This window comes from Notamacropus eugenii, chromosome 6 (assembly GCF_028372415.1).
Source record: "Notamacropus eugenii isolate mMacEug1 chromosome 6, mMacEug1.pri_v2, whole genome shotgun sequence".
Classification (NCBI taxonomy): domain Eukaryota; kingdom Metazoa; phylum Chordata; class Mammalia; order Diprotodontia; family Macropodidae; genus Notamacropus; species Notamacropus eugenii.
This window is the reverse complement of record NC_092877.1, coordinates 48,839,609-48,863,459: the sequence shown is the minus strand read 5'-3', so window position 1 is coordinate 48,863,459 and position 23,851 is coordinate 48,839,609. Positions and strand designations below refer to the sequence as shown.

The window sequence follows — 23,851 nt, the reverse complement described above, 5'->3', positions numbered from 1 at the left end:
GCATATAGAAAATGGAGAAAGAAAACAACAGCTACATGGAAGGTGAAAAGACCCAACTTTAGCCTGCAAATCAGTAACAAATTCTTTGGAAAAGTAGTGAGTTTACCTTGTCTAGGAGGTCACACACTGATGTATCTTTTAATGGAAAGGACCATGTAAACTGCAAAGCAACATGACAGACATTCTGTAAGACAGCAAGTTCTAATGTTTCTCTCCCAGTCAGTATCCTTGCCATCCTATGTACTGATTATAGTATCTCCAATTCAGTCCTTCATGTCACAGAAGCTACATCATATCAACTAGCTTCTGGTAGGAAAACCATACCCAAACTCAAACCCCAACCCATTCACAATTCAGAGTTTTTATAATGAAGGGAGATAGCGTGATATGATAGAAAGAACACTAGAGATTCCTAAAGCCTGCATGCCTTTTTTGGTATCCTCACTCATACAACCAATCACAAGCCTAAGTTAGGCTTTTTCCACCTCTCCCCTGGCTGCTGCACTAGCATGTTAATTCAATGTCAAAAGAGCACCTCCTCAAGAGCCAGAGGATTTTTCTGTGTAGCTCTAATTGTTATAAAGACTTTCTTCAGACCCTGAGCTTAAATGGACTCTTTGCAGTTTTAATACTTTACTCCAGGCTCTGTTCTTGTGAGTCAAACAGAAAACATCTAATGCTGCCTCCACATCATGGGTGTTCAATACTTAAAGACAACTAGTTTATTCAAATTCCTGACAAATTAATCTTCAGGTTCTAGGAATAAGAAATCAGAATTTTGCCCTCAGCCTCTGTTCTCTGACCTCAGCAGAGGAAACCCCATCCAGAAACTCAACATGTCTATTTACAAAATCCAGGCAAGAGAGATCTTTGACTCTCGTGGAAACCCTACTGCTGAAGCTGATCTCTGTTCTGAAAAAGGTCAATTCCGAGCTGCTGTGCCCAGTGGTGCTTCTACTTGTATCCATGAAGCCCTAGAGCTCTGAGACAATGATAAGACCTGCTACATGGGGAAAGGTGTCTCAAAAGCGGTTGAGCACATCAATAAAACTATTGCCCCGACCCTGATTAGCAAGAAATTGAATGTTGTGGAGCAAGAGAAGATCGACAAATTGATGATAAAGATGGATGGCACTGAAAATAAATCTAAATTTGGTGCAAATGCCATTTTGGGAGTGTCTCTGGTTTGTAAGACCGAAGCTGCTGAGAAAGGTGTCTCCCTGTGCTGTCACATTGCTGACCTTGCAGGCAACAATGAAGTCATCCCGCCTGTTCCAGCCTTCAACATGATCAATGGTGGCTCCCATGCTGGTAACAAGCTGGCCCTGCAGGAGTTCATGATCCTCTCCCTGTTGGAGCAGCAAACTTTAAGGAGGCCATGCACATTGGAGCTGAGGTCTACCACAACTTGAAGAGTGCGATTAAGCAGAAATATGGACAAGGTGCCACAAACATAGGGGATGAGGGTGGCTTTGCTCCTAACATCCTGGAGAATAAACAAGCTCTGGACCTGCTAAAGGATGCTACTAGTAAGGCTGGCTATACTGATAAGGTCGTAATTGGCATGGATGTTGCTGCCTCTGAATTCTTCTGATCTGGGAAACATGACTTAGACTTCAAGTCTCCTGATGATTCCAGCAGATATATCTCCCCTTCTGAGCTTGGGGACCTCTACAAAAGCTTCATCAAGGATTATCCAGTGGTGTCTAATGAAGATCCCTTTGATAAAGATGACTGGGAAGCTTGGAAAAATTTCACTGCTACTGACGGCATCCAGGTGGTAGGAGATGATCTCACAGTGACCAATCCCAAGTGAATTGAAAAGGCTGTGAATGAGAAGGCCTGCAATTGCTTCCTACTCAAAGTGAACCAGACTGGCTCCATGCCTGAATCTCTCCAGGCGTACTCGCTGGCCCAATCCAATGGGTGGGGAGTAATGGTTTCCCATTGTTCTGGGGAGACTGAAGATACCTTCATTGCAGACCTGGTGGTCTCTGTACTGGGCAGATCAAGACTGGTGCCCCCTGCAGATCTGAGCATCTGGCCAAGTATAACCAGCTTCTCAGAATTGAGGAAGAGCTGCGCAGCAAGGCTAAATTTGCTGGAAGGAACTTCAGAAACCCTCAGGCCAAGTAAGCTCTGTGGCTAGGAGGCCTAAGAGCTCACAGGCGCCAGTCACCTCTATAGAAGTCTGCTCCTGTCCTAAGAATGGGCAGCACCAAGTACTAGATCAGTCTTGTTTTGGGGGCAGGGGCCTCTGCTGCTTAACTTCCCTCTCCCTTCAACCTTTCTGTGATGTTCTCACTGCCTTGTTAGAACTGTCTTATACTGGAGACTACCTGATCATCTGGCTCTCTGTCAGAAGACCCTTTATCATCTTGTGACTGGGACAGATTGACCTGTTCTCACCCCTAACCCTGGTATTGATGTGTGGAGCCATGTACTTGCGATGCAGCCCGATGAGCCCACAGGCTAAATCCTTAGTGGCTTTTATGTGCAGAATAAAAGTATTCAGTAACACCCCCCCCCCCAAATCAGAATTTCTAGGAATTCTCAAAACCATATTTATACACTTTTAAATAATGTTATTATAATAATAGTGACTCATTTTTCTGTGATGAGGTTACACTTAAAATTTCAGAGGTTGTTTATAAAAAATGGATGTAATAATAAATGCAGGATTCATTATTAATATAAACCAATATATTAAGATAGTGATTTAAAAATCATATCTAGCAATGAGCTCACTGATTTCCTTCATCTTCTAAAAAACACTTTCAATATTCTTTATACTTATTACAATGATTATCTAAGAATTTTGTTTAATAAACAATTAATATTAAGTTTAATAGTATTTACAGAGAACTGTAGTCTATAGCGAATACTTTAAAAACCGGAGAATACCAGTGAACGTCATTGGGAAGAATTAAAATAACATTCAGATCTCCTAGTAAATTTAACAGTACTACACAGAATCATATGCTGAAATGGCCATTTTAAGGGCTCATTTTGCTACCCAAACTTCTTACTTCTTGGAACACCATTCACAGAATCTGTATAAAGTACATTACATTTATAAACTTATTAATATTTATTTTATTTGCAAGAATGACCCAACAACTGTAGCCAACAAACCAACAAATACACACTGATAACATGGCAACAACTACAAGCCATACTGATGAGATCATGCTTGCTTTCCTCCTACACGCTCTAGTCCTGGTTCCTCGAAACACTGACTATAACCTTTGACTCCACAAGTCAATGTTTCCTTTTTCTGCTTTCAGCTTGATATTAGTGGATTTCTTCTAACTAGCACTGTTTCTATGTTAGCTGTTAGTTTTTCATTCTTACAGGAGAAGCATAATATTCTTTCCTAATTTCTCAATTGATTTTTCTCAGGATTTGGAAAAGTATGAATTTCCAGAGAAATGTTGGTTAGAAATTTCCACATGGAAACACCAAAGACAACTATTATGTCTCTCTCTGAATCTTTTCTTCTCCAAGCTAAAAACTGCTCTTCCATGAATTCAAGATTTTTCAATATCCCAGCTACCCTCCTCTGGGCATGCTCCATTTTATCAATGTCATCTTTAACTGTGACTCCCACAACAGTATTCTATATGATGAATACAGAATTTTCATTTCCCTGTTCTTGGAAGCTATAGCTCTCAATAAAACCCAAGAAAGAAAGGATTAGCTTTTCTTGACTGTCTCATTATACTGCTTTACTCATGGAGTTGGTGGTCCACTGAAACCTCCAGTTCTTTTTCAGAACAACTGCTAACTATGCCTCTTCCATCTTGGACTGCTAAAGCTGGTTGGGGTTTTTTGTATTCAAGTATAACATTTTACATTTGTTTCTACTGAATCTCCTTCTATCTCCAGATCCAGGTCCAAAGGCCTTTCTGCCTTTGCAATGTCCTATATGAGTCTTCTTCTCAGTTTCTCCCACCATTCTATTCTATATCCACATATCACTTTATTCCTAGATTCTTTCCTCTCCTATCCTCTTTATTTCTTGTCAGATTAACTTTTAAAAACAAACAAAACCATCAGCTATATCTCACCTACTCAAGAAAATGCAATAGCTACTTATCTCCTATATGGTTAGGTTCATACACTGCACCCTGGTGCCCCTCCATGATGCCATCATCTCACCGCTATGACATCTCTTCCTCCTTCTCAACATTTACTTGTCCATTTGATAAAACTCCACTGCTTTTTTCACTACTTCATGGTATAACTCTATTTCCATTATCTTAGTCTACTTACCCTTTCTGACTTCTAAGATTATTAATCTCTCCATTCATTCTTTTGTAATGGATTTGAGAGGCAGCATGAGATTAGTAGTGAGAGAGCCAGCCATGAAGCCAAGATCTTTGACACACATGAGCCATGTGACCCCAAACAAGTCACTTAGTCTCTCAATACTCTAGGCAAGTCTCTAAGATGAAAATACAGAGAAGCTGCTGACCTACATTAGAAGAGAGTCTCCTCGCCTAGCAGATCCCTATACCGGTGAAATCACAGATGCAATCCACACGCCTATCTGATATAGGTACATCATCTCCCCTCTTAGAGAGTAAGGGACTGAGGATTATATTTCTGAATGCTCCACAGCACTTTGGACAAACCTAGGAACACAGCAATACATGTTTAGTGAATTCAAATGTAGTCCAATGAAGGAAGAGAATAAACATTTATGTACATCACTTGCTCTGTGTCATGTACTATATTAAATGCTTTTCAAATATTATTTCAATTGACAGTGGATATACAAGTAGGGGTCCCGAAATCCTGATCTCTGATGAGGTATCAACAATGTTCTAACACACTCTGTATAAACCTATTTATGAATAGGATTACCCAATCAAGTGCTATTTCCATAAATACTTCTGCTAGAGCTCTCTTCTAAAATATATTAATTTCTTCATATTTTTGAAGCAACAAGATTTCAAATAAATCAGTGGAAGTTTTAAATGACCGAGCTAATAAGTCTTGCACTTGTGTGTTTCTTGCATTCACAACTCTCTCATATTTTGATACATCTTCTTCTGACTTCTGCAATTTCCTTCCCATCAACGATCAACTATGGTTGGAATAACTCTTGGGATATGTGTTAGTGGTTCCTGTTATCAGGATTGAAGAAGTCTGCGCCAACTTCCTTCTCCTACCTCTTCCCACCCCTGCCCTTTCTCTCTCAACAACTCCCAGAAGTAGCTGTACCAGTAAGAGTGATATACCAGACATAAGATAGTTCTTTTTGTTTATCAGTTTCCTCCCTTTTATTCCCTCTTTTTTAATTCTCTAAGTTTGAAAATCTTCCCTCTCTTCCTCTCCTCTTACTTCTTATATGTTTTCTTACTGCATCTTCTAAGAAGTTTTTTAAATTGTCTTCATTATTTCTCTTTCCTTCTGATATATTTTGAAATTTTATTTTCTGATGTAGACTATGTCTTTATTTAATCTGTGTCCCTTATGGTGGTTAAAACTGTTGGAGGACTGGGTTTGAGCTTGCTCTTCTAACCAAATTCTACATGATTTCTTTTAAAGAATCTACCCCCTCACTTCCCTTGCCCTTTATTTCTCCTTGTCTCACTCATAAAAACAGTAATTTGTGAAGAAAGTACTTTTGGACAGAAGCTGTGTCTAATGGTCAAAATTTCCCCATCCAAAATTAAGCCCCAATTATGTCCCCAGCCTTCATCTTTGGGTTGATGATGCCCTTCATCCTCCAACTATTCTGGGTGATAGCCGACCATGTACAAACCTTCTTTGGTCAGGACATTACCTGTTGGAGGCACAAAACTTTTCAGAGAAGGTGACCTCCCAATGAACTAACATTCCCCAGACTAAATCCATTTCAAGAGAATGCTGGATTCCTTTGCTTTATATTTGGCTATTTTTATTCCTTTGCTATTATATTTTGGCCATTTACAATTATTTTTGGGGGATCCACTTCAAATTGTTAATTTTAACCACTGTCTTGATTTGAAGCAAGGATTCTCTTGAAGTCATTCTTCAACCCCTATCCACCAAGACAATTTGTAGATTCTCTCAATTCATGCTTTATTGTCTATTTTCAATAATTACAGATAACTTTGCTGAATTATTTCCTGCATTATTCCTGAGTTTTTCAATGTTATAATAAAAACTCTTAAGTTCTGACCAAAGTTCATCAATTACTTCATTTTTCTTTGAACCATTTCGGAGTTTATCACTATTGTTCCATACTTTCTTGAGAATCTATAGGATTCAGAATTTCATTAAGTATTAGTTCAATTTTCTTTGTATTATAAAATTTAAGAGAACGTAGCTGTCTCTGAAGACTTCTTAGTCATCCTTTCCTCCAGTTTTAGGATCTTCTTTATGTTTGTGCTCTAGGCTTTTAAAGAGTCTTATTTTTCCCCCTTTGTTTCAGATTTTTCTATCATTCACTCTGGGTCTTCTCCTTTTGCTGGTGGGTACTCTCCTAAGGCTGTGCTTCATATTCTTGTCTGAATGTTCTTATGTTATGAAACAGAGAATTCACTGGCCTTAATCCCTACCATGATTACTGGGAGTACAGTTGAGATTCAGGCCCTTTTCCTTCACCTGCATTAGCATATCTCTTGAGGTTTCTTCCTCTGCTCTCCTTATTTCCTGTGTATCTGCCACATGTTGTAGGGTACTGGAAAGGTGGAAAAGGCAATAAACAGGTGGCATCCAAACAGAGGCCTTTCCATTTGTTTGTAATCCTGTTGTGGGCATGCATATAGGATGATAGTAGAAGGATGCTGAGTGAGCTCTTTAACAGAGTTCTCTGGTGTTAAGCTCATTATGGTGTTTTACTTTATTTGGGTTTGTTTCCTTTCTCTTGTACATTTGGCTGCAATTACCCTCTATTTGACACAATTACTTTTTTGCAGAGTTGGTACACTGAAGTGGTTTGTAGAAAGTAACAAATTTGCAATTCTCTGGTCATGTGATTAGGATATACCATATTACACAAGACAATCACATTAAGAAATATGTGTGTATCTGAATCAGTTACATGACTCAGAATAACCAAAAAAAAAAAAATCAACATTGTATCTCTAAATCTTTCATTTTTTGGGTTCTAATCTTCCAATGCCACATTGCCTCAAAAAGGAAAACAGTATATTAATAAGGATTTTCTAATAGCAAATCAAATTAGTAAGAAAAGAGGAAAAACTCTGTTTTTCTTCCCTTTCTTCATTTACTATACTTTCTTCCCAAGTCATCTCCTTTAGACCCTTTGCCAACTCTTCTGTAACTTTTGTAAGGTGGACAACATTCCTGCACTGGACGCTGCCAGTCCCAATGCCTAGGGCAGGAGGGTATGTCCAATTAGGAGAGGAAGTTGAGTGAGAGTGAGATTTCATGAAACTTATTCTATCTTATAAAGTTCACATGTCAGTAACAGGCTTTTGATCAAACATTAGATGTCAAAAAGCATCATGCCAGGATAGATACAAAGACAAATAAGAGGTGTCCCATGTCCTCAAGGAGTTTAGAATCTAGACACAAAGGAGATAAAATACATTTAAAGACACATAACAATTACAATATACTAAGTCCATAATGGTGACAAGAAAAAAATATTTCCTTCTTTATGAGGATAAAGTATGAAGTGCTGGGGTAATGGGTCTCTTCTGGTATCCTCTGTCCACGGACTTTCCTTATCTTTTCACTGCCAGACCTTCCTGCTGGATACCTGAGACTGCCCCCACCCCCACCCCTCTCAGTGACTGTTCTACCTAACACACAACATGTCTCGTCACACTGGGCAGTCTTGTGTTGACTAACAGGTTTTCCATGGAAAGTAGATAGGCTGAGTGAGTACAACAGAGGAGGAAGGAAAGCCAGTCATTTGGAAACTGCCACAAAATGCTCCTATCATGGACATAAAACACCTTTATCAAAATGCTGATGTCCTGTGAACTCATATAACCTTTCTCTGAAGTTGTCACTCTAGTGTTTCATCATACACTGTCCTTGCACAATTACTTACTTGTTGCATTTGTATAAATGAATTTTATCTTACCAACTAGATCCTAAGTTTCTGAAAGCAGGTATTTATTTTTGTATAATCATGATATCATCAAGATGAGATATAAACAAAGAAAATTAAATACAGTTAATGTCTTTTAGAACTTGTTATTCAAGAAAATGGAAAGAGAATGCCTTAAAATAGGACAAACTAAGATTGTATGGATTTTTTATCAATACTGATTATGATGGAAGTTAGCAAATATATTAGGGGTATATGAAAATAATTTGGCCATTTCTAAAGATAAATTTATTAGTAAGGCTAGTGCCTCACTAATTTAAAAAGAGGCATTCAGGATGGGCTCAGGTGGGGCAGAAGCAGAACATGAAAGGTATATAGCACTTAATGTGTGAGGGAAATGAATCTTCATAAAATAAAAACATCCCCTAAGTACCTTGTAGTGATCTGAACATAGTATGTGCTCAACAATTTGATTCACTGCTGAAATGCTAACAAAGTAATTCATAATTAACAAAAGTATATCTTACTCATTGCACTTTATATTGCTTCATTTTAAGATCACTTAACTAAGGATTTAATTGCCTGTTCCATGATTTAGTCACAATATTTCAGCCTCAGGTTCCCCACATGAAAAATGAGCACAGTATCTATACTATACACCCTGTAGTACAACTGTGATGAAAATCTTAAAAGAAACACAAGTATTGTCAGTTATTTAGATGAATTTATTCCATTCTATTCGGTCACCTCAATCTGTGACCTTGGCATAATTTATATTTCCTGCTGGGACTAAATACTTGAAGTCTGTTCCAAAGTTTAGACAATTATAAAAACTGTATTAGAGGTACTTTAAAATGTTAGATTCATTCTGATCAAAAACTGTGCTATAATCTGTACATGAAATATTTCCATAAACTAACATATAGCATGGGCAGTATAGAGAAACAACACCTTCCATTCATTTGCCACCTGAGGGAGAAACCTCTATATGTTTACTCGTATTTTTCCTGACACAGCAAAACATGCAGGGTTAAGGCAGTCTCACTCTGGGAAACCTAAAGTGGTAACTAGAAGTTAACTATAAGAAATGATATAGTGAACAGAAATGTTCAAAAAGATTCTTTTGGTGTTTATTAAAATCACTTACCAGAAAGAGCTGCAGAGTTATTTTCTGAAGATGGCAATGTTTTTATTAGAATGTAAGCTCTTTGTGGGTAGGGCCTGTTTCATTTTTGGTACCTGCTTTCCCTGTGTCTTAGCCTAGGGGCTTGGCACACAAAATGTGTTTAATAAATGCTTGTTGATTGGTTGATATAATAAGATGAAAGCTAAAAATATACTGACTTCTTCAGTGGAGGGAAAACACAGACTTAAGAGTCTGAGGAAATGAATTACATGAAACCAGTATGAAAGAAATTCATAGGTAGCCATGAGAAATAGCAGTAATAGCAAAAGGCAATCCTGTCTGTTAGGAAGGAATAGAGCACTTTTTCTTCCAAGTCAGTATTTATAAAATAACCACTAATCACACATTTTATAATTAAATTCACATGAAACAGGCAAAAGAACTAGTTTCTTCACTTTGCTGTGCTGTCACACTTTTAGCAGATTTCTGAACTTTCATATTTACATATGTGTGTGTCTGTGTGTGTGGATACACACACACTTTACAGAAATGAAATGAATCTAGATCCTTCGTGGCTATACCCACAAATCCCCAAACTCTGGCAGTTTCTTCCAAAATGGAATAGTAAACCTCAGAGCAATGGCTCAATTACAGGTAGCCAGGATTGCCCTCAAAGAGCAAAGTTCCACTGCCAGGTAATTTTTCTTGGGACCACAGCAACTCCTGAAATCCTCGTCCAAGGCTTATAGTTTATACAGATGAAAAGGTGGTAATCTCCCAGCAGCAGGGCATAGCCCCACCTGTGTAGTCACAGAAAAAATACAAAGCTGAAAGCTCCGTTGATGAAATGCTGCACGCTTCATTAAAGAAGAACATGGGGGAGGCGGGAGGGAAGAAAAAAAAACCACATGGTAATTTTGTTGTATATTTGAATGGAACAGCAAGCAGTGCATAGGAGATTTTCAGTTTCATGGGCAATCATCTTTTTTATTGTACTATGTTATAGAAATGCTTGTCTTACTCCATAAATTAAAAATAAAATTAGCGAACGAACTAGGAAGTACCATTTACAATTCATGGTTCACAGTCAATCAATGCATTAAGCACCTACCTGAGGAAAGCACCAAACTAAGTGCTAGGGATACAAAGGAAGCCAAAAGACAATCTCTGCTCTGAAGAAGCTCTGCCTATTGCCAGTGACAACATAAAAACCACTAGGCAGGTACAAAGAAGATATATCTAGGATAGATTTTGGATGGAAGGGACTAATATTAGGGGGGATTAGGAAGGACTTCCCTTAGAAAGTGTAATTTTAATTGGCACTTGAAGGAAATCAGAAGATAAGAGACAAAGAGGGAAAGAATTCTAGGCATGGGAGACAGCCAGTGAAAAATACCTGGTCTAGAGATGGTGTATCTTGTGAAAGAAATATGAGGGGACTAAGATGTAAGAAGACTGGAAAGGAATGAGGGGCACAAGTTGTGGAGGTCTCTAAATACCAAAGAATTCTAACTTTGATCCAGAAGTTAAGAGGGAATAACTTTAGTTTACTGAAAGAGAAAGGGGACTATGATCAGACCTGCACTTTTAGGAAGAGCCTGAGCTGAACACTGAGTGGAAGACGAACCAGAGGGGAGACTTCAGGCAGAAAGACCAACCAGCAGGCTACTGCAATAGTCTAGGCATTCAGTACGGCAGCATCAAAGGAGAGAAGGTAGTATATATGTGAGAGATCTTACAGACTGGATAGAGGAGTGCGAGTGGAAAATCTGAGAGGACAGCTAGGTTGGGAACCTAGGTGGCTGGAAAAAGAATAAGGCCTTCCAGAATAGGGAAGTTTGGTGTCTAGGGAGAAAGATAATGAGTTCACTTAGGGAATTAGAATTTTCTAATGACACTGATAGTCTATGACTGCACATTTCTGTGCTACAAGCCACAAAATGCCTCAGATGCAATGAAGTCTGTTCAACTGTTTTTAGAACTTAAATATTGAAGCAGACAGTCATTCACTTCCAAGTTTCTGAGTTTGTACTTGCATTCTACCCAAAATTTAGAGGCCTCTTAATTATGGAGAGATACAGATACATGTAAGCTCCTAGAGAGCAAGGACCCAAGTGAGTCTCTCTTCCTGAACTTCAGTGCAGTACTCTGCACACAGTAGGTACTCAACAAATGCCTGCTGGATTTGAACACTTGATTTCTCCCATTTCAGTGAGCTTCCAGTTGTTGAAAATGAATGTAGTCATTCCTTTCAAACTCAAGACAACCTGGAAAGAGCAAATTACAGACTCTCCAGGAGTGAAAGGACAAGTCTCATTAATTTAGGGACCCTTTTGTTCAGGAGAACTGAAGTCTGTGATACCAGGAGGCCTTCAGGCATTTAAATTTTCCAATCTTATCAAACCAATACTGATTAGGGTAATTCTTTTTCAAATACAAAAATAGATTTTTTAAAAAATGTCAGATACTGAAGCTCCAAACTCATGTAGAAAGTTCAAACAAAGCCAAAATATAGGGATGATTTCTTTGTGTCAAAGATGAGGGAGGGCTACATCTAGGGGTGTGACCATAACAGCCTTGCTTCTTATTCTCTCTCAGTTTAATTTCAGGTGCTCTTGGCACCTTGTTAATATCACAAGGCCTGCTACTAAAGGCAACAATGTGTGGAATTCACTCAGACCAATTTCAGGGATGTCATAGGATTTTGGAGTTGGAAAAGATCTTAAAGTTCATCTAGTACAACCAGAAATGGCAGAAATTCCTTTCTGGAGTTTGCCTGACAAATAACATTCTTTCTTTGGAGAACAACTTTTCTTTGGTCTTCCAAGCATAACCCACCTCAGAAGTAGTCTGAAGCAAACTTCCTGTCCCTCTGGTAACCTCTGTCTTTTCTAATATGGGCAGTACTTGTTCTCACTGATTTTCAATTAATCTGTTTGGCTCCCCCAATATCACAAAAAGAGCTAATTCAACAACTGGATTTTAGACGAGTTAGGCTTGTTTAAAAAACAATGAATACACTTTACAGGGTGATCCAATCATGTCACCTCCAACCCCAGCTCTTTACACTCTAGTAGTTCCCTAATGCCTCCAGGCAAAATCCTTTGGCATTCAAAGCTCCTCACACCGTTCAAGTCTTCTTATACCAGATACAAGCCCTCCCTCTCCCACCAGGTACTCTTTCATCCAGTGACTCTGGCCTTTGGGCTATTTCACAAATACTCTGGAGGTCTCCCATGCCTGCAATGCCCTCCTCAATTCTGCCTACTGTCCTGGCTTCCTATAAGTCCCAGCTAAAATACATCTTCTAAAAGAATTTTATCCCAATCTCTCTTATTTTTGATTCTTTCCATCAATTATTTCCTATTTCTCCTGTATGGAGCTTGTTTGTATACTGTCTTGCCTATTAGACTGTGAACTCTGTATTCTCTGAGTTTATCAGGGTCTGATACATACTAAGTACTTAATCAATGTATACTGGCTGACTGGTCCCAAGTATCATGTGAGATAATACCTGTAAAGTGCTTTGAAAATCTTAAGTAGCTTTTACACTATTAGTTTTTATTATTGTTAATTCCTGTTGTGATGACCCCAACTCTGAACTTTTTATTTTAAATCGTCAGGGAGATATATAACCAAAAATTCTACACAGGTAGACGGAATGTTTATCCACAATGTTTCAGTTATATTGAGAGGCAAATAAATTTTAAAAATAAATAAAATAGTGTGTCATTTCTGATGTCTATATTGGTATCATATTATCAAAGTTAAAGGATACATCCTTCCTATCTCTTTAATCACTAGAACATAAAAACAGATAGCATTAGTCAATGTTGCTCAACAGTTTTCAGAGGATTTTTGGAAGGGGGAGGAGAGAGGACACTAGGAGTTTGTTGGTGACTTGAGTAAAAATAAAATGGATCAATATACTTTTAAATAAATTTCTTTGTCAAAACAGCTCTGTGAAGATAGATGTGGTATGGAAAAAAAAATCTGCCCTTCAAATTATAAGACATGTGTTAGTTGCAGGAGAATTCATAAGTCTGTTACCATGATGAAATGAGATAATATATATAAGAAGAAGTTCTACTGTGAAATGAAAAGATGACTGGCCTTGATGTCAGAATACAGCATGGCCATTTCTAGCTCCATGACACGATCTTTCTGAAACTCAAGTCTCTTATCAGTAAAACGGGGATATCTGTACTTCTTTTACCTCAGTTATGAGAGAATTGATTATTTCTCTCTCATATTAATAACCAATTATTGAATTAGAACTAATGTTTTTCAAAACCCTTTTCTATTTCTTCATTTATAAATCAGTCCCTCTAGGTTATTCAGCCTTTGAAATGTAGGGTTTATAATGAGAGGAAAAATTCAGATCTGTTCAGAAATAAAGAAATTTTAGGTTAGGTGAATTGATGGATTTTTTCCCATTGTGTTTTACTCAGATCTGGGAAAAAGTGGATTCTCTTTTTTGTCTAGATTACCCTAGAGAGGGTAATATGGGTATATAGATAAGTCTCTGAACAAGACTGAGTGATCAGTCATGTCCTCTAGCCCCTAGTTAGAATAAGCCTACTTCTCAATATAATATTCATTCTTCTCATTGTTAAACCAATCAGCGTTGATTGTCACCCTCAGGAACACCCATTCTTCCAAAGGCATGTAAGTGTTGAGTGGGTCCCATGAGGAGTCTCTGGTATTTGAGAGTGTCACTGATCCCTTTTATTAATGCTAGCATGATTAATAGAATAATTAATTATCCAGAAATTATGTCTCTCCAACTTTTTATACATCACAGTTATCCTCAGATCCAGTGCCATATGGAACACTTATGAATGTAAAAACACATTAAGTGTTACATTCAAATTTTCCTATTTAAATAAGCTACACATGAGCCTTTTGCCACACTTTTTACTTCAATATTTCAAGAAATCCTCAGGGAATGAGTCACTTCGTGTAGCTTGGTTTAACATTTTAAGCACAATTTTAAAAATGGTTCTTAGTAGATATCTTTTGAAAATGGATTACAAGCTTTCCAGTCATTTTAAACATAGTATACTGAATATAACTTAACCATTGCTTGATAATTCTGGGCCATGAGCACATTTAATACAGCTAGAGCAGCACATAACTAAAAGGTATCAGGTTCTGCTATCCAAGTTTCTGTACGACAGGTTCTGTTTTCTTCTTTGCTGACAATATAAACAAGCATGTCCAGGTATTTCTCTCCTTCACCCCCTCTGCCCCTCCTGCCCCCTTTTCTCTCTTGTGTCACTTTTAATCCTGTACCTTCCTTATAGTTATACATATCTTAAAACTCCTTTCTCCTCCATTAGACTGTAAACTTCTTGAAAGCAATGGCTGTTTTTAAATTCTACATCCCAGGGCCTAGAACAGTACTCTGCACATAGGATACACCAAACACAGGTTGGATTGAAAATGTCAATGTTATTAAGATCCTTTTAACATAATCTAACCAAGTCTGATAGAATTGTGTGTCAAGTAAGAACAGGTAATATGCTCAGAGAAGTTTAAGAAACTTTTCTATAAGTAAAGTTACCGAACATAGGTTTTGTCACAGCTACTTTGGCTGCTTAAGGTCTGGTTCTTAACTTTCAGTTGGTCTTTGGACAAAAGCACTTCAGATAAGTAAAGCATTGTTTTTAGGCTAGAAAGTTTAATAGTGAACTTTCAGAAATTATCAAAATATAGCTTTGTTTTAACTTTACTTCAATGAAAAGAAACAGAATTCCCCATTTCCATTGGCATGGAAATTATATAATTAAAAGACAGGAGGCAGTAATCAGATTCTGGTTGATTCAAAATATTTTAATCTACAAATAATTTGTAAACTTGCTGAACATCATCTCTGCAACAACCAAAAGTAGGAAATTATGAAGCTTCACAAAAAAGGTATTTGATTGCAATGCTCTAAAACACTGCAAGATCACTCCCATTATCTTCCTAATAATAGTTACCTATGTTCACAGGAAAAAAAATTAATGTTAGGCTTTTCAATTTGATTAAACCTGAACATAACTTATTTAAAAGAACAGCTCTCCCTTCTATGTTGGCAGGGTATGCTGGCTAAAGCCACCACCCTTTAGATTTGGCCTCCTCCTTTCACCAGCTTTGGTGGAACACATGTAAAGATATGCAGCTTATGGCTAGCATTGCAAAGCTACAAAAAAGGCTGTCAGTTCTCAGCGACAAGAGCTTGCAAGCCCACAAGAGAAGATTATTGCTCCATTAATTAGCCAGCACAGAGAAAGAAAATAAATCAATTATTTGTTTTGCTTCTAAAATGGTTTTATATTACTCTTTCTAGTTTAAAAGTGTCTGGCTATAATATCAACAAATAAAATTGCTTTTACTTAGGTTGCCCTTGAACGATTTCCTTTTGGGGGTATGCATGGTCAATTGGGACTAGGTTAACAAAGTAGAATACATGAGAAGTATGAGAACGTGCTGCTATTTAACAGAGGAAAGGGAAGCCAGGAAATATGGCTGACTTGTCAATCTCAGTTAATAACCTAAGTAAAACAAGGAAATCTCTACTACTACTATTTTCTCAGAAGGCAAGGCTTTGATTCAGCCTCTCCTTGTCTTACCCCCTCCCCACAAACCAATAATAAGAGTTTCACTCTGAAGAAAGGAGTGGATGACCTGAGCCAAGGTTCCTTTCAATCCAGACTCTAAAGTGGGATATATATGTCATAATACTATCTAGAGTTTAAATAATGCTTTAAGGTTTGCCAAGAGCTTTGCAAATATTTTCTCATTTCTCTTGTCACAAAGCAGGTGCTATTATTATCCCCAATTTTCAAATGAGGGAACTGAGGAAGGCGAATTAAGTGACTTGCCCAGGATCACACAACTAGTAAGTGTCTTGAAGCTGGATTTGAATTCAGGTCTTCCTGACTCCAGGACCAATGCTATTTCCACTGTGCCACTTATCTGTCTTAATAATGATGGTCAACATATGGAAGCAAATTCCTTTTAGAGCCTTTCCAGTCAGAGGAAATCCCTGAAATGTAGTGTCTACTCCAGGAGTTTGTGCAACTATGTGCAGACTTTTAATGTTCATTGTGGTTAGCTATTTGATTATTCTATAAATTCTGAAGAAAGGCATGAGACTTTTTCATTAAAAATAATAAAAATGCATTTTTGAGAGAGAAATATTAAAAAAAGATGGAAGCAAACTAAGCTATAGTTATTGAAATTCTTCATTCAGGAGAAAAATAAAGCTTGTAGATTATTTAACACAAAAAATTCTTTAAGAGCAATACATTTAAATAACATGAACAGGATAAGATTTCCATTGCACTGCTATAGAGTATTTTGTGTATATTTATAAACTATACATATATTAAGCTATGTGTATATACAGACATATACATGCCTATATGTAGACACATGCATACATACGGTTTAATAGTTTATTGAGCTCTAGCTAATGGAGGATGCACATGTAACTGAATACTTGTTCAGTTAACATATGTAACTTATTTTCCCAAAATATGATGACAGGATTAATTTTAGTGTGGTATAATAGTAAATTCCACATCTTTCTAGGAATCAGTAAAGCTAGATTCCAGGTTTGGCTTTGTAACAGGGCTGGATGATTTTAAGCAATCAATTCACCTCCCTTTCTTGGATCTCAGTTTTCTCATTTGTAAAATGAAAGACTTGAACCAGATAATGTGCAAAATGGTTTCCAACTCTAAAACTGTATGCCTATTAATTCCTAAATCATTTGAAGAAAGGTTCTGAAATGGTCATGGACAGAATGCAATAATAAAAGAAGCTCTTCATCACTATCCTTACTGTTGTGGTGGTGGTGGTGGTTGTAAGCTCATTCCTAATTTTCAGAGGTATGTGTCATAGAAAGTAATAATACCCAGAGACAGACAGAAGGCTGAATTGACTGGATCTGCTCCAGCACAGAATGTCTTAAGGTATCTTCTTCTTACATTATGTAGATTATAGAGACAGGAATGGTGCTCATTTTCATTATCATAGTTTTAAAAAACAGTTTATCTTCCACCTACAAAAATGGAAGCCTTTTCAGCTTATTTTTTGAAAAGTCAGACATCAAAATGCAGATCAAACCTCAATGAATAAAATTATAACAAAACTTTAAAAAATTTTAACTGTAACACTACTTTGACCAACTAGCTAGTTGCAAGGGAGAATAAAGAAAATAAAGTCTGATGTTGGAATGGGGAAAAAAATCTTCCTCTACAATTTTCTCTAATCACAAACTCTCAATTTTCAAAAAAGCAGGAGAGAAAAGTTCATTAATAAATACACACATCACCTACACAAAAGATATTCCTTCATTACTGACTAGTTACAAAACAATACTAATAAGGGAAAAATGAAAACTTCCAATACAGGGGAAAACACCACTAAATTTCCAGAGGCACACCTACTAGTTCTTGGGTCCTTTAATTCAATGTTTATTTTAATCAACAGTTTTACAATAATGAAAAAAAGTACTCCATAAGAAAAAAAAAATTCAATGCACTCAAGATAGGACAGAAAATTTAAGAATTTAATTCTTCTACATCTCTCTCAAATTAATCAATAAAGTTCATTTAAATATAATCAATTCATTCTAACTTAAAATAATCCAACCAGCCAAGAGAAGGACTGGGGCAGAAATTTAAACCAATGTTTACATTATGAAAACTATACAACAATCTAAATTCTACATGTTCTTACTTTCTGTTAACACAGAATTGAACTAATAACTGTCCTTGTTTATATTTGTTGACACGAAAATGTCTCATTAACAAGTCCTCCTCTGTTTATGTTGATGCACCCTACTAAGATCTTGCTTGACACCAACAGAGGCATGCTGACCATTTGACCCTCTGTCCAGCAGCTGTCTAGGCTCTGTAGGTCCTTTGGAGGGAAATGAGAAGCAGAGCACTGAGACTGAACCTATTAAGAGCTGGGCTTTGGGAAGGATGTATATCTGAGGAACATTTTCCTTTCCAAGCACTCCAGACATGTTATCTAATGTACTAAATACCACTAATCTGGAGAAATGACCCATTTCTCCCTTTCTACAAATCTCATTTGGGAAAACACACTCCTACCTCAATGCCACTTTGCCTGGCAAGTTTGACTGCTGTGTTGTAGTAGCCGCAGCGCAAAAGATGCTCCACCATCATGCGATCCATGCGTTTTTTTTTCCACATGTTGGCAGCTGCTGGTTGATCACTGCTGTGCTCTTTAAGGTGTTCAATTCTGCGTTTGCACAACTTTGCACTTTCATCTTCAGCTTGGATCGATTCGACTGCCTAGGATGTCAGAACAAAAACAAGAGTTAGCCTGGGCATCACAAATACAGCTGATACATGACATTGCCTGTCATCACAACTGTTTAAAGTCAATTAAAAAAATCAATGTGGCACATACTATTCTTTTATATTGTAAAACCCAGACAAAATGTCAATATAATGAAGTCTTTCAAAAACAGATGCCAAGGAAAATTTCTTAAGTAAAACTTAAATGAATTCACAGGTACAACCAGTAAAAATTCATTGTTTAACTGATACAAAATCTGACTAAAATGCAGCAGGACAAACATACTAATACCCTGTGATAGAGCTGTGATTCTGTCCATTTTGGAATGCTGTCTGGACTCCTGTCAGAAAAAAAAGGCTAAAAGTTCATACTGTTTGACCCAGGAATCTCAGTGTTAGGCATGTACTACAGTCACAGGACCAATATATACCACAATATTCCTGACAGCACTTTTTGTGGTATCTAAGAACTGGAAACAAAGTAGATACCCTTCATTTTGCATGTTAATGCAATGGACTATTATTGTGCCCTAAGTAGAAAAGTAATATACAGTTAAACCATGAGTATGAAGAATTCAAAGAAGAATGATGAACTATTCCAGGATAACGTAAGTAAAAATAGTATACCCAGTGACTATAACGTATATGCGACAAACACAAAAACTAAGCTGTAATTATAATGACCAAGAAGGGCTCAGAAAGAATGACATAATCCCATACCTTCTTAACAGAACTATGAACGTGGAATACTGAATAAAGTTCCATTAAAAAAAAATCATCCTCTCAGAATTACATAGTGGGTAAATACAACAAGCCTATGGGGTAGGTGGTAGGAATGTAATTATTCCCATTTTATAGATGAGAACCCTGAGATGAAGTTCTTATAGCAACTGGCTTATCTAGTCCCAGATAGGACATAAAATGTTAAGATTTAGAACTGAAGTACCTTAGAGATAATCAAGTCTATTCCTTTTACTTGAGGACAACTTATAATTCCAAATATAGGACTTTTCCCCCCCCACCAAAAACATTAAACAATAACAAAATGTCTGTTTCCATGACACATTACTTTAGGGATAGGGGGAAAGGATGAGAATTGTTTAGGGTACACACTGCCATTACAGCTGTGTCATTACATTACCCACCTCACTCTTGAGCTTAGGGAACATTTTCTATAACAGGGGCCCTAAGTAGAGAGCTAATGATCTGGATTATTCACTTTCTCTAAAATTTCTGAACTTAATTCTATATTAGATTAACTTAGATAATAACTGATATAATCAACAGTGCCGACAGACATTGCACTTACCAAAATCAATATTATTTTGTGAAAATTGTATAATTCTAAATAAGCTAGGCTGAAAAACCTTAAAAATGCTAGATCCAGGGTTTAAATTCAGCAGTTCTCACAAGGTCACTTCATCAAAACTCCTTACTTAGCACACAATTCCTTTTCAACAATTATCAGAATAAAGTCAGAATTTAATATAATGCAGTGAAACAAGTATTATACAGGTTATTTCTTATCAAATTTGAGATAACCATTTATGTACAGAGAGATCACTCAGGATCAGATACTTTATAAGTCCTCCCTAGTAAGTAAAGCATTTTGTATTAATGTCAGGCCATCAAAAGAAGCCTTCAGGTGGCCCAGAAGAAAAACTGCTAAGACATCAAAAGCAGGGATTCAAGGGACTGTTGATGTCTAGAATAATATTGGTAGGAGCACACAAGGTGAAAGTGGATCTTAGCCAATACTTAAGGCTGGCCTTTCCTTAGAAGAATGGATATAGAGGGTCCTGTCAATGAAAATGTCATAGAGGGTAAATAAGCTCTGACCTGATTTTCAGTTCTATCTGTCTTAACTTTATCAATTCAACTACTCCAAAATGAGTTAGATAGTTGGTTGTTGTCCTTCATTCTCGAAGAGGACCAAAATGGCATCACCATGATAAAGTGAAGATTCACTGTGTCCGGCTGCGGCTGATCAGACCAATATGAGCTCGGAATACTCTACCACAGGCTGGGCGCAGATAATCCGTATGAATTTTTGGGGTGGATACTCCAAATTTGTGCATCGTATGTTTACTTTGTGTTGTCTCAATTCTGTTTTGCTCATAGAGCACAGCACTCTCTCTGATGTGGGCACACCATGCTGAGCAGTGATGTGCCAGTGTCTCCCATGTTGCACAGTCAAATCCAAAGTTCTTGAAAAAGACTTTGAGAGTGTCAGGAAATGAACAATAGCAGTTCCGTGTACAGTACTAACAAAAAGCCATCATATGAAAGGAGTCAGAAGAGCTACTGAAGCACCAAGAGCTCAGGTTAAACACAGGGTTCTTACAGGGGGAAACAAGACAGAAAAGGAAGAAGTGTCTTGAGTGAGTGCTCCTCCACTCAAAAAACACAGCAAGCAGCAACTGGCCCAAAGTCATGGCCTCTTGGAGTAGGTTTCTTATTGATAAAAATGGGGACACGTGGTATGCAATGGGAACTCTGCTGCTCCCAATGCTCATGATCAGAAGGGGTAGGCGCTCTTCTTTTCATGGTCAAATGATACTCAATGTCCTTGGCTTCTTGGACCAGGAGTTGAGCAGCACATAGAAATGGAGGGCTCCTGCTCTTGGATCCTGAAAAAGGGGTCAGGTTCTTTGTTAACTCTAGAGTGTATAGGCGAAGCTTTGACTCAAACATCTCAGGTCCTTCTCTTCTAATCTTTATGATTTGGTAGGTACTGTGGGGAAGTTTTATGGAAAGATGTTACCACTTCATTAGGTTTCTGTTGCTAATTTATGATTATGAGAAGTGTGATGTATTTAGAGTTAGGGGAGCCCAACTCAAATCCCGGCGCTGTCACTCACTGCCCACTGTCCATGGGCAGGGCCCCAGGGAAGATCTTCACCTCCAGAGACCTCAATATTCTCATGTTCTAACAAATGACATCTGCCTCCCAGTTCTCATTCTACCAACTGCAACTCTGGAGTTTTATGAAGACTATATAAAAGCATTACACTTTCTTGAAGTAAATGGAATAAGGATCTATATGGTTAGTAAAGCGCTATTTTAAAACATCCATAACTGAAAGAGCAACCAACATAATTGTGAACATTGGAAAGAATATTCTAGATGGTAGGATCCTCCTTTCAAGCTTGAAGAATCCTATCTGACCAGTTTCATTTCTTAAATGGTTAACACTCAATAACTGGCAAAATTCCATCAGATAAAATGTCATAGAGCATTCTACAAACTGGTTGCTTAACTTGCTACTCTACTATTCGTTAAAACATACTCATTTCATATCATCGCATGGACTTAGCACACCTTATGAAGTAAGACGAAACAAAAAAAAATTAAGATTCGTTTTGCAAATAATTTTACTGTTTTGTTGTTTGATCATTTCAGTTGTGACTGACTCTTCATGATCTCATTTGGGGTTATCTTGGCAAAGATTCTGGAGTAGTTTGCCATTTCCTTCTTCAGCTCATTTTATAAATGAGGAACTGAAGCAAATAGGGTTAAGTGACTTGCCATACACATACCGTGCCAGAGTCACATGCCTAGTAAATGTCTGAGGCCAGATTTGAACTGAGGAAGTTCTTTTCCTGATTTTAGGCCTGACACTCTATCCACTGTGCCACTTAGCTGCCCCTATTTTACAAATAATGACTATTTTAATTCTGATCAGATCTAACTTGTCGCTAGCTGCACTTTTAACTGAAACAGATACAGGGAGTAAGAAGAACGAAAACACAGAACAGAAAAACCACATTTTGTGTGTTCATCAAAAAGAAACCTTTACCACTGCTTCTGTAAATGTATCCTCAATAGTTATAAATGACTTAGCAATTTTTATATATCCAAGCATAATTTTTGAAATAATCAATGTGACAATTTCTTTTTTCTACTGCCAAAACCCTGCTTTAAGGTAGAACTTAAAAACAAATAAAAATATTTAAAATACCACACAAAAGACAGTCTAGTTGCCATAGGGCAGGCAGAAAATTTCCTCAGGTTTCCATAATGCTAATTATCTCACCTCTAACAAATATCTTAATTAAAAAACCCAAACTCCCCCAAATCCCTAAGAACAATCAACCTTTTCTCTCATCTTCATACATTACCACCAACCCCATATAGGTAGACTCTAATGCGGAAAGGTATCTTCAACGAATCAATTCCTTGGCATGTTCAAAAACTTTACGTTATTACTGTTACACTGCTCATCAGGAACAACACAGAAAAATATTTAATTTTTAACATTTCTAGTAATTTATGAAGTACTTTGCTGCTTTTATTAGAAGAAACCTTGTGCCATGGTGGCAAGAGCATTAGATTTAGTGTCATAGGACCTGGGTTCAAGTCCTGGCTTTGAGAACCTGAAAGCCCTTCAGGCCATATTTGGTATCTTCTAAAGCTACCATACATCCTGGACAAATAGAAAACAACAAAAATTATTCTCTTAAAGCAATAATTTAAAACTATAAAACATGCTGAAATCCATCTGGCTCTTCTATCCTAATGGATGCAGCCCTGACCTGTCTACTACGTGTACGTGTATGGATAAATCAGTCATGACATTTCAGCAGGCTGATATATGCCTTTAAAAATGCATGTACATCTTTAGTAATTCTTTGGAATTGAGTTTTGTTTTTTACTGTAAGAGTAGATAAATTAGATTCAAGACTACATAACAGAAGGTGCCACTTGTCCATCATTTCATCCTGCAAACAAATCCACAAAAAATTGCAATGTTCTTCTAGGATACAGAGACCCCTCCCCTCGACCCAATTACAGCTTACATAAAAGCAGAGCACAGCATATAAACAATGTTGTTTTTTTTCCTTCAGTTTTGCTATGCAAATTTGAAGAAAACTTTCAAGGAAAACTTATATTAAGGATTCAGCAAATTTTATTTTTGTGGGGGGAAAGGAAAGTTGCATAAATTTAGCCTAATATAGTATGTCATGTGAAAATATTCCACAAAAATATTGAAACAGTACTTACCTTTCTCTTGAGGACACTTAACTTTTCAACTACTCCGTCAAGGAGACTAACAACTGAATCAACAGCAGGACAACTGCTCAATGTTTTTTCTAATTCTGCAACTACCATTGTGACGTGGCTGGTCTCTCGGTCAATGTTTTTCTGTGCAGCTCGAAATCGCTTGTTCAGTGTTTCATAGGGTACCTGAAAAAAGTTACAGACAACAGTGCATCATAAGTGACTGTGACTGAAATAAATTCTATGAAACCAGACATCTAGACTAGATAAATCTCCACCATGACCAAGTTTTTGGTTTTTTTTTATGGCAAAAAACAACACAGAGTCCAATTGTTGGAAGGTATCTTAAAAGGCATATTGTTCAAAATGTGCATTTACAGGAAT

General features: G+C 37.2%; 1 protein-coding gene and 1 pseudogene across 4 annotated transcripts in view; one reads left to right on the top strand and one right to left on the bottom strand.

Annotated features, from left to right (window-relative positions):
- MAEA (macrophage erythroblast attacher, E3 ubiquitin ligase) overlaps positions 1-23,851 on the bottom strand; it is a 128,256-nt gene that overhangs the window by 76,909 nt on the left and 27,496 nt on the right. For all 4 annotated transcript variants that reach the window (XM_072619956.1, XM_072619954.1, XM_072619957.1 and 1 more), the window contains exons 2-3: positions 23,471-23,653; positions 18,257-18,460 (exon numbers count right to left, since the gene is read on the bottom strand). In XM_072619956.1, coding sequence (XP_072476057.1) covers positions 18,257-18,460; positions 23,471-23,653 — 387 coding nt within the window. The remainder of the gene's footprint in view (positions 1-18,256; positions 18,461-23,470; positions 23,654-23,851) is intronic.
- On the top strand, positions 766-2,136 carry LOC140510981 (alpha-enolase pseudogene; annotated as a pseudogene).